This window comes from Mercurialis annua, linkage group LG2, assembly GCF_937616625.2.
Source record: "Mercurialis annua linkage group LG2, ddMerAnnu1.2, whole genome shotgun sequence".
In the NCBI taxonomy this organism is placed as follows: Eukaryota; Viridiplantae; Streptophyta; class Magnoliopsida; order Malpighiales; family Euphorbiaceae; genus Mercurialis; species Mercurialis annua.
The window spans coordinates 15,305,101-15,321,099 of record NC_065571.1 but is presented as its reverse complement, the minus strand read 5'-3'; the positions used below and the strand labels follow the sequence as shown (position 1 = coordinate 15,321,099).

At 32.8% G+C, this 15,999-nt stretch overlaps 1 protein-coding gene across 1 annotated transcript; it reads right to left on the bottom strand.

Annotated features, from left to right (window-relative positions):
* Positions 1-11,551: 11,551 nt before the first annotated feature.
* LOC126669930 (uncharacterized) lies at positions 11,552-13,595 on the bottom strand. The gene is made up of 4 exons (XM_050363572.2): positions 13,315-13,595; positions 13,135-13,247; positions 12,521-12,834; positions 11,552-12,426 (listed from the first exon to the last, which is right to left on the bottom strand). The coding sequence occupies exons 1-4, from the start codon at positions 13,593-13,595 to the stop codon at positions 11,941-11,943; spliced, it is 1,194 nt and encodes a 397-aa protein (XP_050219529.2). The 3' UTR covers positions 11,552-11,940.
* Between the last annotated feature and the right edge of the window lie 2,404 nt (positions 13,596-15,999).

Below are 15,999 nucleotides of genomic sequence, written 5' to 3'. Positions count from 1 at the left end.
ATGTCTATGTGAGATTGATTTTATTTTAAGTCACCTTGAATGCCTCTACAACCTTTTAATTACATTTTCATGACAATCCTATAATTTCTAAGTGATTTGGTAGACTTGATGGATTTGGAGCTGAGTTAATATAATTAAGTTATTAACCTGTTAATATTAGATCTGGACATATTTTGGAAAACGATTAAACATTGCAAACATACACAAGGGCAGTTGATATACATACAAGGTTAGGAATACTTTATAACCTTGTTGAACAAGAGTGTATGGTGTTTGTCTGTCATCTGTCTGTCTTTGTTATTAGAATCTAGAATTGGTCAGAACACGTAAATTCTTTGACTCGTTGATACAGATCCAACGGTTCAAATAGGGGTCGCTTCCGAGTTCAAACAAAACTGGAACTGCTTCTGGAGTTTTTGGTCTCTAGTGGGCTTGGACTTCTGGGCCCCGTTAGCATGGCAGATTACAAAACATGGTTTTTAGCCTTATATATACTGGGTCTGGCCCATTACACTATATAATAATGTTATATAACTATTGACCAAACTGTGGGCTCAAACAGAGCCCTATTTCGAGCTCAAACGAGCCCGAAAACATGAAAATACAAATGGAATCGAATTTAGAAGATCTGGAAACGTCTTCTGGAGAAGAACAGTGGCGCCATATGAAATGGTGATGGTTCCAATGTCAGGGGCAGCGACGCCGCTATGGAGTGGCGGCAGTGGCGGCGTTATGGCTTGTTCACAGCAGATCGTCGTTTTATCAAATTTCATGCAAAAACGTCATAAAAACGAGCAAAAACACATAAGGAAAGGTCTGTAAATTAATATACTCTAAATATGCATTCAAAAACAGCAAAAACACATCCTAAACATGTTTCTAAGATCAAAAGAATGGCAAATCATGGCAAGTACACAAATACAGCAAGTGTGACAATTTATGGCTAAACGTGCAGTTTTAATCGCGGAATTGAACATTATTAATATATGATGATTAAAACAGATTAAAACACCTTATAATCATGTTTCTAAGTTAATTTCATGGCAAGTACGGCAAGAATCAAGAACATGGACAATATGGCAAAAACATCAAATTAAGTCCTAACATGCGATTATAATGATATAATTCAACAAAAATCGACATTAATGCATAAAAAGTGATATGGAATGTATATGAGTCCTCAGAGGTACCTTCATGAGTCTTTGGCTTATTTTCTGAAAATTCGGATACAGAATCCATCTTAGGATCGGTGTACAGCAACGCGTGCTTGATTGATTGAAGCATATTAGCTTGTTTGACTGGTGAAAATCGATTGTGTGTGTGATGGTGATTAATTATTTTTCTTTCTTTTTTAATGACTATGTGGACAACGAGAAACCACAAAAATCTTTATTCAACAAAAAACCATAACAATCTTCTTTCAAGGCATTTATCAATATAACTAACACTCTATTTACTAATACCTCTTTATCAATTTTTTAAAGTGTGGACTATTAATGATTCTTATTATTTTAGCATTGTCAACTATGGTGGTTTTTAACAATTCATAGACGCCTCCAGAAGTGTAACTGCCCGATTTAACAGTGAATAATAGTAATTCACTAACCTTATTTTCCAGAAGCATGTTTTCATATTTTAAAATGAAAAATTTTATTAGACTAATTATCGGCTATAAAGGATTATCCCTAAGGATAATTTTTTTTATCCTATGAGGATAATTGGATTTATACAATCTTTCTGTAGATACTAATTCAGTATATGCAAAGGAGCTTACTTTAGAAAACTTAAAATTTTCCAAGGTTTTAAGCAAATTACTAGTTTGCATGTTGTTTACTTTAATATAGAAATTGCAATGAAAGATTTCGTTTTCATTTTTCTAGATTGAAGAGTTTTTTTTTTCAGTTATAAATTATTATTTTTTAAACCATTTTCCCCTTTCAACTGCGTCGAATGTTTTCTTTACCAGTTTTTCAACTTATAAAGTGTTTTTTCTTAATACATTAATATTAGCCGTTTGATATAGTCATCGAATAGGGTTTTTTGAACCATCAAAAGGTTAACCAAATATATTAATATTAAGATTGCGATCTTAAAACCGCTAGATTCTTGAAACTTCAAATTTTTCAAATCTCATCTTAAATAGAGATCCAAAAGTTATTATTAAACCGCCAGATCTGTTGAAGATTTACTTCCTATTGAATCAAAAAAAAAAGAAACTAAAATACCTTTTCTTTTATCGTAGGAACAAATTTAAAACTAAGAGTATATTTTTTAATAAAATACAAAACTATTAAAAAAAAATGGTATGATTAAAATTTAAAATTGAAAGACATACGCGACTTGCAAATTATCCTAATTGTTCATACATATACCTATCACAAAAATGAAATGAATTGAAACATCAATCAACCTCAATATGTAGCTAAATGGATGAAATTATCAAAAGAAGGCATGTTACAAGGTCACTTACATGAACGTGGCCAGATCACAAACTTGACAATGAACAAATACAAGAAATTGATGGGAGAGACCTTACTCTATACTAACTCTCTTCTATTGGGAATGTCAATCACCATCCGTGTGCCCTTTTCTTTCTTTTCCTTTACTTAAATGGACCTTTTTTGTCCCTAAACTTTTGATTGCCAGTTGATTGTACATCTTAACTTTAATTTTAGCTTATCACAATCCGAAATTTATAGTACGTCGCTTGAAATCGCTTCCTATGTTCAATTTACAAAAAAGAAGAAAAGATGCAAGTGATTAAAATACAACTACATGTGTAGAATAGTCAAACTTGAACTTTAAGTGTTTCAATAAAATAAAAATTATAAATATCAATATGTGATGGGTTAAACATAAAATTTATGTATGCAAAATCACTAAATAATATAAGAATTAGTTCATGCCAGGATTTGTTTGTTTTGGCCGTGCTTAACTCTTAAAATTTTAATTCTTCAATTTGAATTCATTATTTATTGTTAAAATTTATTAAATATATATGAGTTATATATAAAAAGGCTTATATCGTTTTAATATTAAATCTTTACGGATTTTATGAGTTATAGCCTAACCTTTTGATATCGTTAGGATTAGCCCATTTTGAAATATTAAAACCTTTTTCTAGCCATTTAGGCTAATTCTGCATGTAACTTAGGATTAAATTAAAAAAATAGCTAGAAAAGGTTATGAACAACCCAAAATGGGCCAATCCTGACGATTTTAAAGATTTGATTGTGACTGGCAAAACTAATAAAGATTTGGTATTAAAATAAAATTAACCCTATATAAAAAATAGAAAATAATGTGTATAGAAACTTCTGTTACTCGGGAAATGATGTGTATAGAAACTTGAATTATTTCTGTAATTTTTATCCTACTTGAATTTTTTATAGGATTTTTTTGCCATCCATCTTCTTGTGGATGTGCTAATAAAATCATCATTTACCAAAAAAAAAAAATAGAAAATAATATTGAATTTGGTAAAATTGATGAAAATAATAAATATTAGGTGTGACGACTCAAATAAGCTGGACAGGTCAAACATATTCGGAGCAAAGAGCATTCAATATGTGATAAGTAAAAAAAATTGAGAGATAAACATTTAATATGAATTATTAGTATTAAAATAAATAAAAATAAATATATCTAAATTGATTTCATTAAAATTTAAAATCAAAATCTTATGAGTGCATTTGAAGAGCGTGGTCATTAGAGTTAGGTCTCATTGGCGAATAAAACATAAAGTTCATGCCATACAATTATAGGTTTATGTTTTTAATTTTAAAAACTGTATTACTATGCACCAGTTTATAAATTATTCTCATGGACTAGTTAACCGATTCACGCCCCCCCTGCACAATACGTATTTAAATTTTGTTTGAAGTTGAGGAAAAAAATAAATATTGACGACTCAAATAAACTGGACATGCCAAATTTATTAAGATCAAAAAGTAATATGTGATGAGTGAAATATAATTTTTTTTAGAATTAGATATTTAATCTAAGTTGTTAATATTAGAAATAAATAAAATCAAATCTATCTAAATTGACTTCGTTAAAATTTGAAACCGAAATCTTATGAGTGCAAATAGTCATTGGAGTTAGGTCTCATTGGCGAATGAAACATAAAGTTCATGCCATACGAATAAACAATTAAAAAACATTAAGGATCTAAATGGTATTTGACCTTTCTTCTAACAAGTGGTTTTCCTCTCTTGGCTACTATTTGGACCCAAAACACAAACAACAAAGTAGAAATAGCCGTTTTATGTAGCTAGCCGACAAAAGTGGCAGTTTTGATATTAAATATGAAAAAGAAGGGCCTTTTGGTGGTAAGATCACATGGGAGGTTGATAGCGACGAGGTGAAAAAAACAGAGAAGAATCCACGTGACTACACTCCCAGTTATAGGGTTACTTGCACTCTCATGCATACTTCTTTACATCTACGTGGCTCATCTAAAAACCAGATTAAATTATTTTTCGAGATATTTTTTTTTTAAAAACTAATTTTTTTTGTGAAGCCTCTATGAGGAAAATAAAGTTTATACATATGAATTAGTAAGACATTTTCGAGTGTTTATTTCAGTTGTGACACGTTATTTAACAATGTATTAATGAGCAATTATTATAAAAAAAATTAATTATTATTTATTTTTTGAGTTAATTACATACTCCCTCCATCCCACACGTAAAGACAAAATAGTTATTTTGGACGTTTTAAAATATAGACAAAATTAATATATTAATTTAAATGATATCAATTTTAACCTTCATCAATTTCAACCACGTTTGTTATATTCTAGTATAAATTATCATTAATTATTACTTTATATATTATAAAAATTAATATTAAATTTATCATTTCAAAATTAATTATAATTTCAATACAATAATTATGTTTCCATAATATAAATTAATAATATTTTTAAATAATTAAATTAAGATTATTATTGGAAGTTAATAAATATAACTACTTTAACCATCATTTTTTAATTCATGTGAAAATTCTATTTTGCTTATTTTTATGGGACGAAAGGAGTATAAAATTATAATTTTTGCACCAAATTTTAAAAATAACATGTCAATTACAGACACCATTTTTTATTCTTATTTTAAAATAACATCGGTAATTTTTAATAGTATTTTTACTGACATGGCATGACACATGGCAGACCCATCGGGTGTCCAAGTCAGCAAAATTTCACCGAAAAATGTGCCTATAATGAAATTGAAAGAAATGAAAAGTGGTGTATGTGATTAACACGTTTTAAAGGTCATGTTATTTTGAAAACTTGGTGCAAAGGTCATGATAATCATATATGTATATAGACACCTATTTTTCGGACAGGTAAAAAGTGATAAGAGACTGAAGCGTCCAATAATGATTTCCAAAGAAAATCGTCCGAGTGACGAGCTATCGGTTTGCTTGCTGGAATCCAAACAGGCGTAATTAGTGCATAGCTACAAACTTGAAGGATTAATTAAAGCGTAATTAGTCGTAAATAGCCTATAAAAATCAAAAAGAGATTATAGTTTAAGTCCAGAAATCGGACTATTTGCAATATCTTATAAGTTTATAAAAATTTCACAAAAGTCCAAACCTTTCAATTTTATCCAATTTGTCATGAAACACATGATTTTGTTCCAATTATGTTCAACTACACAATTTTGCTTATGTGGCGCTGATGTGTGGTAATGTCACATCAGCGGCACGTAGACACCACATGAGTAAAATTACATAGTTGGACATGAAACGAAATCATGTGTTTCAGGACAAATTGGATAAAATTAAAAGGTTTGGATTTTTGTGATACTCATATGAATGGTTTGGCCTTTTTTGATCATTTGGCCTTGTGAAAAGCATGTCAATGGATTTTGAATATTTTCCTATGGCATATGTTATATCTAATGTGATTAGTGTGCATGCTAGGACTATTGTATGTTGGTTTTTAGCCTATTTGATTGTATTTGTCCTTTTGGGAACTTTTATCGAACACTTTGTAAGCATGATGTTATATTTGGGTTTTTATGTTAAATTTGGATTCCCATGTTTTCTAAATTGAGACTCTAGTTTATTTAAGTGATTTTGAACTTTAAACAAATTGTTTTACTTTGGTTGGATGTTTGATTTGGGTTAGACTTGGATCGCCCAACTTATGAGTATAGGCTTGGCAGTTGTGATAACTCGGCTAGCTCACCATTTTGGTTTAAACTTGGTTTATTGTTTTCAACTAACTTATTTAAACTATATAGAACTCCTGATTAGGTTCATATGTATTGATGGCTATGTACTTATGTATAGTATTTAGTTGGTTACTAGTTGTGTATAAGCTGTTTAGCTATATATTTTTCCAGTTTGATGTATGTGTGTTCAATGTTAAATATAATGCTTTAAATGTATTCTATATATGCATTATATTTCTTAATTGGTATTCTCACAGGACAAATTTATAGTGGTTTTTAGACTTTTTACTGGTTTCGAAGCTACCACTCCCATTTTCTAGCGCCAGTCTCGGCCAGAGATTTTGGGTCATGGCAATATCCAAAATCAAATGTGAAGTGTTTTAACTTTAGTCCTCAAATTATCTATCTCAATAGTAAGGGATGAATTGAAAGAAATAAGCTTATCGATCTCCTGCGTCAGATCAGAAGCCCTAGCCTCTAGGTCTGTTTTTCAGTATCGGCATTAATAGCCTGCAGCTTGAGTAAAAGCGGTTCGTGCTCATCAAGGCTCTCCCTCTCGGAATCAAAATCAACAAGTAACTTCTTCAATCCTTCTAGCTCATCAACAGCTAAGCAGCGACGTTCATCCAGAACAAGAATCGCCTGAACAGTCTACAGAAAATAAAACGAGAATAAATCTATTAGAAAAGCAAACAGAGGAATACAATAAACAAAAGAACGAAATAAAAAAATAGCATGCCAAAAGGTTATTAAGACAAGCCATGCGAACCAAGTCCTTTGTTGTTTTACAGTTTAAGGGACTTGATGTGTTGAGCAATAAATAAATTCCCCAACAAATCATAAAGAACTTTGGAATTCAAAAGTCCGGGAGGATCCTGCCCTTTGACCCACTCAAAAACATTTGAAATAGACTCCAACGGAGAAACATTCAAAATAGACTCCGAATGAGAAACCTTCTTGGAAAGCCTCTTGCACTTCTTCTTGGGAAGATCTCCTCCCTTACAGGGAGCTGGGCAAACAAAATTTTCCAAAACGATGGAAGTTTCTCCAGAATCATATAGTGACAATAATATCTGCAGCCTCTTTAGAAGATTGTACTTCAACAAATTGGTCTGAAGCCTCCAAGGATTTACCCTTATAAGAGTCAACAAATCTACTATAAAACTAGAAATTTATGTCATCAAAACTTCTAGTCATCCTATAAAATATTGAAACAAAAAGAAAAAGTTAGAAGAATACCTTCAGAAATTATTTCATATAAAACATCAGATAGATTTCTAGGAGGATTCTCTAGAGGTAGTCATCGATGCTTCAAATAATGACTAATTAAAACAAGCACTATAGGGTTTGACATCTTGCACTCAAGTGCCAAATCGACGACTAAAACAGACTCGGCAAGAGTCATAGGATAAGGAATAAACGTCAACTTAAAAAAAATCCCTCCTCAAGATTAGAATAAGCAAAGATATGTTTATCCAAGAAAAATTAGATATCCAATCCTTCGTAAGAGCAGTTTAAACAAAGGTCACCCAAACCTACTCTTAACAAAAACAAACATGTTGTTGATTTTCAAAAAAGAACAAAAGTGTCAAAATACATTTAAAGAAGGGCTCTGCCCCCGAATCCTACAAGCCTCTCTACAAAGAAAACTAGAATATGAATGGCACTAAGATGAAGTTGGCCTAGCAAAACTTTCAATGACCGACACACATCAAAAATAAAACAAATCTAAGGGAAACCTTAGACTAGCTATGAAACTTTCCTCAAACAAGACAATTTTATTGGCGAACCAAAATAATAGTGGGAACCAAAAAGCATACCGGGTTTCTTAACCCCGTAACCCGAAGAAAAAGAAAACCTAGTACGAATATCAAGAACTTATTCATCTGAAAGTGAACAACGAGTATCATTCAAAACATCTAAGGTGCTTCAGACATTTCTTGCCTTACTAGACATTTCCAAAAATTAAGGGGGAAGTGAAGGCAAACAACAAAAATGAAAAATTCTAGAAACAAGTTAATCAAAATATCAGAGCAAAAGAGAAAAAAAATCCTCAAGAATGCGAAAAACTCAAGAAAAATCAAAAAGACGATAAAATCACAAGAATAAAAACAACACAGTACATGTAAAATAGCTACAATGAGCTAAATAAAGAATATAGAGCAAACACAAAGTTAAGAAATTTTGAAAAACAGAAGAACTCGAAAGCTGCAGATTTAGAGAAAAACAGTTAGAGAGATTAAGCTTGAAAGAAATGAAAATGAAGAAGATGAAGTAAACAAGATAAAGTCTATACAAATATCCACGGACAAATCCCAAAACCACAATGATTGCAATTAAGAAACTGGAGCGACAAACCCCTAAAAGACACGTGGAAAGTACGATGACATGTAACAAACATCTGAAAGCTCATGTTGACACGCGTCGAAATAATGAAATAAAAAAATCTGAAGTCTAAAATAACTTATCCTAGTTAAAACTGAAAAAGAACAAAGAAAAGCTAAAACATCAAAACAAACATAAATACTCGGACGTTAGCTTACTTACGGGGGAGCTAGTGATGGAAATTCATTTTCCACATATTATAAAGCCAAGTCCTAAGATTGATAGTTGAAGCCTACCTCAAGACTCACCACAAAATTGCCAAATTAAAGATCAACAACCAACGAACTGTCCGCAAAGCCAAATCCTATATGATTCTCCATCCTAAAAATAAAGTTTAACGAGTTCGCTCAAAGAGATAACGACCGAATCCTTTTAGGATTTGGTCATTAAAGAAGATACGAATTCCATTAAGAGATTGAATCTGAAGTCAACTATAACAGCGATAAGTAAGGAAAATTCTAGATGACTTAGATCTTCTAAATGAATCGAAGATAGTCTCCTATTTGGTATTAAGTTGCAATACATGAAGATTACTCTATTTAGAACTTAATCTAAATAGGTCTCTTTCTTAAAATAGGAAAGATGCTGAATAGGATTTCCTATTCAGTTCAACTTCCTAAATGGAATCACTGTATTTTTTGGAATCAGCCAGATTTTCACTCATCACTATAGGGGGCTGGAGTATGCCTACACATATAATTGAATTTGAATACAATATTCTCCCTTAAACTCAGCACTCATTAAAGCATTGGAGAGCTAATCAGACAACCACTGTCTAATAACCCATCTACCCTGTTTTGTAGGTTCAGGTCATCGTGAAGCTCATCAATCCATCATTTATTATAATGTTATTCTTCAAACTTTTTATTTAGTAAATAAAGATAAATTAATTATTTTATAATTATATTTATTAAGTAAATAGTATAATTTTTTTATCACTTAGATATTAAAACATTATTGAAATTATATAATATGATTTTATAATTTTATATTAATTTATAGTAAATAAAATGAGATTAAATTATACTATTTTTTATTAGCAGTTATTATTATATATTTTTTTGTAAAGTAGATATATTGATATGATTAACATGTTATATCCAAACGTCAAAGCACATTATAGATCAAAATAATAAAAAAATGAAAACAATTGAAACCTTATAATCGATCTACGTAAAGAAACAAAACAATAATAAAAATTTGAAAACACAAATTTGACCGGTAATAAAAAACATGATGGATTCAAGCGTTAAGAGTTCCCTAGCACCAATTGGACACTCGTAACTTCAATTAACCATTTGTTCCGCTGCTAATATACTTCAAACAATGATATGAACATCTTAAATTTTGAAGAATGTGAAGCTGAATTTGAACAAACACTAAAAAAATTTGAACAAGTTAAAGATCTACACAAACAAACCGGAAAACTGAAAAAATACTGAAAAGCCACACAAATCTCCAAAGAAAATAACAATTTATTCGAAAAGCGACGCAAACATGGAAAAAACGAGCTTAGACACGATGATTTTCGGCTAAAAGTCGAAGATAACAATCTCCCACACTCAAAATGGAAGAAAACCAAACTTTTGCTGTCTAGAAAAAAACATCCCTATCTAGACTTATCTTTACTTATCCAACTATCACTTTTTAAAACTTTACTCTCTCTTCTCTCTAAAAAACCTTCTCTTCATCTTGCTTTTTTAGAGGCCGGGAGAGGGTGATTTTCGATCTTAATCGGAAAATCACCTTCTCTCTATCCAAATTATTAATTATATATCTATTTTTTTTTAAATAAATCTCTCCATTTGAACCTTTTTATGTTTGAATAATTTTTTTAGGGATGTTATTTTCATCTTGCATGTTGAATTTCTTGAATTGTTTAAAAATTTATAGTGTTGGTTTGAGCTTTACATTCAAATTTTTAATGATCCAAGAAGTATTGATGTGTTTTGCTCTAACCTCGTGGGATCTATTGAAGGTGATGCTTAGAATATTAGGTCTGAACAGATCAAGCAGATCGTCGGTAAAAACGGATGGGTGATAAAATACAACGGTTGTGTTAAGTTTGGTAAGATCTGTCTTTGATTTATCTTTTTTTTCGATTAATCTATTGCTTGTAAGTTGAAATTTGGAAGATTATATATTTAACTTTTATTATATGACTTTTATCACCTCGTAACTTTTTCGCTATCTATCTAAATTTTTAACTTGAAAAAAAGAACTTTAAGTTTAATTCCTATTCACCTTTTTTTTAGTAAAGGTTCAAAACCCCGCTGAACTTGGCTCGAAGTATCAAATATACCCAACTTTGCAAAACCGTATTAAATCACCCCATAACTTGGCAAAACCGGATCGGTTTCACCCTTCTGACAAAAAAAGAGTGGAATTTTCGGGTTAATGACCATTAAATTTGGTTTTTGTTAATTATTTCCGAAATTATCACCCAAAAACTCGTAATTCCCATTTTATGCCTTCCAGACCGCGGAACTGTTCCGCGGTTTGTGTAAACCGCGGAACAGTTCCGCGGTCTGTCCTACGTGGCTCCTCGCTGGAGGAGCCACATAGGAAAAGTAAACCGCGTAACAGTTACGCGGTTTGCTTTTCCAACGTGGCAAACCACGTAACTGTTACGCGGTTTACTTTGTGCAGTCAGGGAATTTAATTCCCTGACTGCACTGAAAAAATTCTCCCAATCATTTTAATGTAATCATTTAAAAAAAATTAAATAAATAAAATATTTATTTAAAAATGAAAAAAAAATTATTAAAAAAATTACGTTTTAATTGTTGAATTTTTTAAATTTAAAACGTTTGAATTAGTTAATTTTTATAAAATTCTACAAAAATAAATTTATAAAATACTACAAAATAATTATATTAACAAATATTCAAATATAATTTATACTTCATAACAATAACATATTTAATAAACTAAAAATTACAAATTTAAAAAGATTACTACATCAGATAATAATGTACAAAGTACAAAAAAGAAATCACCTAGGAGTCCTATCGTCATATCTGCTAGTGACCGGGAGGTTCGAGTGCAAGTTGTTTCTGTTACGGTTCGCCCGACGGCCTGTACTGATGGTGAGGTAACGTCGACCTGGGCGACCATCACCATCTCCCTCTCCTGCATCGGCGTCCTCGTCGTCGGCTCCGTTGTCACCCTGCTGGTCCTGGGGAATGGCCGTACTCGTCGTTGCTGGTGGCGGGGTAACAAATTCTCCTTGTTGGCGGAACATCATCGCCTCCATGCTGTCTAGACCTAACCAACTGCTACCATATGACAGAAAGTCTGTAGTCCCAGGTGTCTGTGGAAGTCCCTGTGAAGCTGGAAAGTCCTGTGTACCCTGTGTAGGCTGATCCCACTACACCTGAAAAGGAGGCACCGTAGGTGGTACATAAGCAGGCGGCGGTGGAACAAAAGGCGAAGAAGGTCCTGGTGGCACTGGATATGAACACGACCCCTGAAAATAGTGATGTGCCGAATCCCCGTAAAACTGGCCAGAAGAAGAAGGAGGACCCGATGAAAAGGGTGGCGGTGCAGAGCTGGACCCCGCGTAATAGTAATGCCCTCTGAAAGGATGAAAAACCACTGGGAGAGGCATAGGATCGGTCGGACGCTGAGGTGGTGCAGGGGGGTGACGCCGCTCTCGCCGTCGATGTCGCAGTGTAGTCGGATCTATCAGCGCGTCAGGTATGACTGGTAGTCGATGCGGCGGTATAGAAGGCTCGATAGGGGGCGATGTAACATCACGGCGGTCCTCTCTAGTGCCTCTCTGTGTGCTGGCTGCGAACCGCCGAAGCTCAGTGTCAACAGGAGCATCCCTACGTACACGCTCCACAAAATCGGCCTGCAAATAAAGATATAATACGTTAAAAAAAGTAGAAAATTAACCCACAATTTATTGATTAATTAATTGAAAAACATATAATTTAAAAAAATACCTGTGCTCCGAGCTCAGCGCCCTGTCGTGTGATCCAGCGACGCGTGACATACCGAAACCAATCCATATACTCGGAATGATAATGAGGTGGGTCCTGTAGGGGCTGTCCTGAAATTACAAACCGGAGCCGGTCGTCCCACACACGAATGTAGTGAGAGCCGGTCGTCCCACACACGTAACTGTTGACAAAAAATAAGATGCAAACGTAAGTTACCGTGCCATCCCAGACATCCTGAGAGATATGGTCATGCTGTAAAAAAAGTAGCGCCGGTCTTTCAGGACCTGGCTGCATGTGATCGTGAGCAGCTGCCATGGCTGCAATTTGTTCAATACAAATTATTAAACAATTAAATCATAATAATATCAAACACTTGTTCACAAATAATATGAAACAATTAAATAAAAATAACTTCATCAATTAAACGGTCAAGTAAAAGTGTTACAAGAGTTTGTTATTTAAACTAAATAACTAAACAAACACAAAATAGAATGAGCTGCCAGATTTTCAATTTTAATAGAACACAAATGGAATTACAACATCCTTAGTACATGATAAATGGAAACAGAAATTCTCACATCACTGAACTCTAAAAGGACATGAACTAAGGTTATGACCATATGTAAGACATCTTCTACAATAGTTGCTATTCCGCCTGTCCCTAAATGTCTGGTCCATTTCATTCCTACGCCTACTCTCAACCGGCCTACCCTTCTTCCTCATCCACTGTCTGTTAGGAACAAATGGAATTTCAGTAGAATTGATCCAACGATTTCGATAAGTGCACATTACGCCACATTGCTTGCATATGAACATCTGTCTCCATAGGAAAACCATCATATTTTTGAAATCTTCCATGTTCATCGAACCGAGGCACTCGTAGATAAATCTTCACTATCTCGTCACCATCCTTCAGCCCAATTACCCTTCTAATTACGACTTGTAGTTGTGCAAAATTCACTACACTCGTCAGCTCAACCAGTTCTGATTTACCGGAAACATAATCAACTCCACCCGGAGTCGATAATATTGTACCATCCCAATAAATTTTTAGGGCTGGCAGCTCATTTGTCGTCATTACTACATTAAAAAAATATAATTTTAACTACATTTTTAGGGCTGGCAGCTCATTAAAAAGAGGGCTACTCTCATTTAAAATATAATTCAAATATTCTACATGTCAAGTTCAAATTTTTAATAATTAGCCGATTTAAATGTAAATACGAATATTTTATGTTAACTTTTTTCACAAACCTACAGTTATAAAAAAATTATATTTTCTCTAAATACTGTTAAAAACAAATACCTATTATATTTAATTTTTTAGTATCGAATCTATTTATATAATATAAAACATAAATTTTAATATTTTCACTAATTCTAACCTAATATAAAAATATTCTAAAAATTTCATATATTCAATTTTCTAATTTTAATTTACTCTATTTTACATTTATATAAATTTTATACACACTATTCTAATTTTATTTACACATTAATCTAATTTATTTTATAATATATATTTTTAAAAAAATTAACTAAATCTAACTATATTTATTTAACTAACTACATTTCAAACACTATTTTAATCTAATTACATTTCAAACATCATTTAAATCTAACTACATTCAATAATTAAAAATAACATAAATTTAAAAAACTCACCCGATAATTCCGCCAAAAATTAATATTCTACGCCAAAAAATAATATTCCGCCACGAAAAATAATATTCCACCACGAAAACCGACTCCGCAAAATCTTCTCCATAATAATTCCCCGATTTAATAAATTTTTCTCTCTCTATCTCTCTAACAATTTTTTTTTTCTCTCTCTCTCTAAAATTAGGTTACTTTTTTTTTCAAAATGGATTGTGAGATAAGGGGGAACGAATTCCCCCTTATATAGTAGTTGTAGACCGCGGAAATGTTCCGCGGTCTACAACTACTCAGTCAGGGAATAAATTCCCTGGCTGCCAACTACTTAGCCAGGGAATTTATTCCCCGACAGAGGGAAAAAATTCCCTCTGTAAACCGCGGAACTCTTCCGCGGTTTACGCTGACGTGGCTCCATCTGCGTCCAGATGGAGCCACGTCTGCAGACCGCGGAACACTTCCGCGGTTTACTCCAAACCGTTTAAGTGTTCCGCGGTCTATAAAGCACAATTTGGGAAAAATATTAAACACGGGCTAATATGAGAAATTTTATTAATTTTTGAGATAAAAATGTCATTAACCCGGAATTTTCAGATTAAAAAAATTAAGTCTAATTAATCTTAATTAAAACTCTAAATAAACCTTATTAACTAAAAATCTAATCAATACAAATTTAGGAACTTTTTCAATCTTTTTTTTATTTACATTATCTTCTTCCTTTTGACAACTTCTTGCCGCCCATTATCACCGTCGCCGCCCCATCATCACCACCACAGTCAACAAACACCGACATTCAAATACACAAAAACACAAAGATGCACAAACCCAATAAGCTATATTCATTCAAATCATAAAACTCACCAAAAATCATAAACCATAATTGTTATAATTACCACCACAATCAAAATTGAAACCAAGAAAAATTAATTTTATAATTACCACCACATTCAAAATTGGAACCTAGATTTTTAATATCGGTTCCTTTTCCCTACGCTGAAGGTACAAGAAACGGTGACGGAGAAGAAATGTGTCGTTGCAGAAGATCCAGTTCATCCTTGTCCATCACTAGTAGCAGAGAAGGCAAATCATTGGGTCTTCACCATCACCGTTCATAGTAGCAACGATGAGTCTTCGTTCAGCGGAGCAGCAGCTACGTCTCTTTGTTCACCGGAGTAGCAAATCGTTCGTCAACCTCGGACGGCGGTGGAAGAAGCAGTAGTGGACGGAGATGGAAGAAGTAACAACACCATCGATCGAAAGAAAATGACAAAGACGGCGATGGGTGAGGGTAAACGAAGAAGAGAAGAAGATGAACTCATGAATATGTTAGATTTGATGAAATTAGGGTTCGTCCTCATCATTTTTTTGATTTGTGAAGTTTAATGAAAAGGTGAAAAAGAGATCCCTAACCTTTTATTTAAAAACTACTTTAATTTATGAAGTTTAAAAATATAAAAGATATATTTAAAATTTGAAATTTAATGTCAATTTGAAAAATAAAATAAAAATAAGAGATTATTTAAATCATTTACCATTAAAAACCGGAAAGTGTGTTCACTCTCAGAGGTGAGAATGGGCGAGAGGAGATTTGATACGTTTTTGTCAAGTTGTAAGATGATTTGATTCAGTTTTACGAGGTTGGGTGTATTTAAATCCAAACTGTAAGACGATAACCAAGGCGTAGGACAATGATAGGAAATTAGCACGCGCATAGAAAAGCGAGTAGCAATCATAGTTGTTCAAAGAACTGAAGTTTGAGAGAAAGATCACCAATCTTTACCAAAACAGTTGCACGCATCACATAGAGAACCGCGCAGAAACAGCGCGTG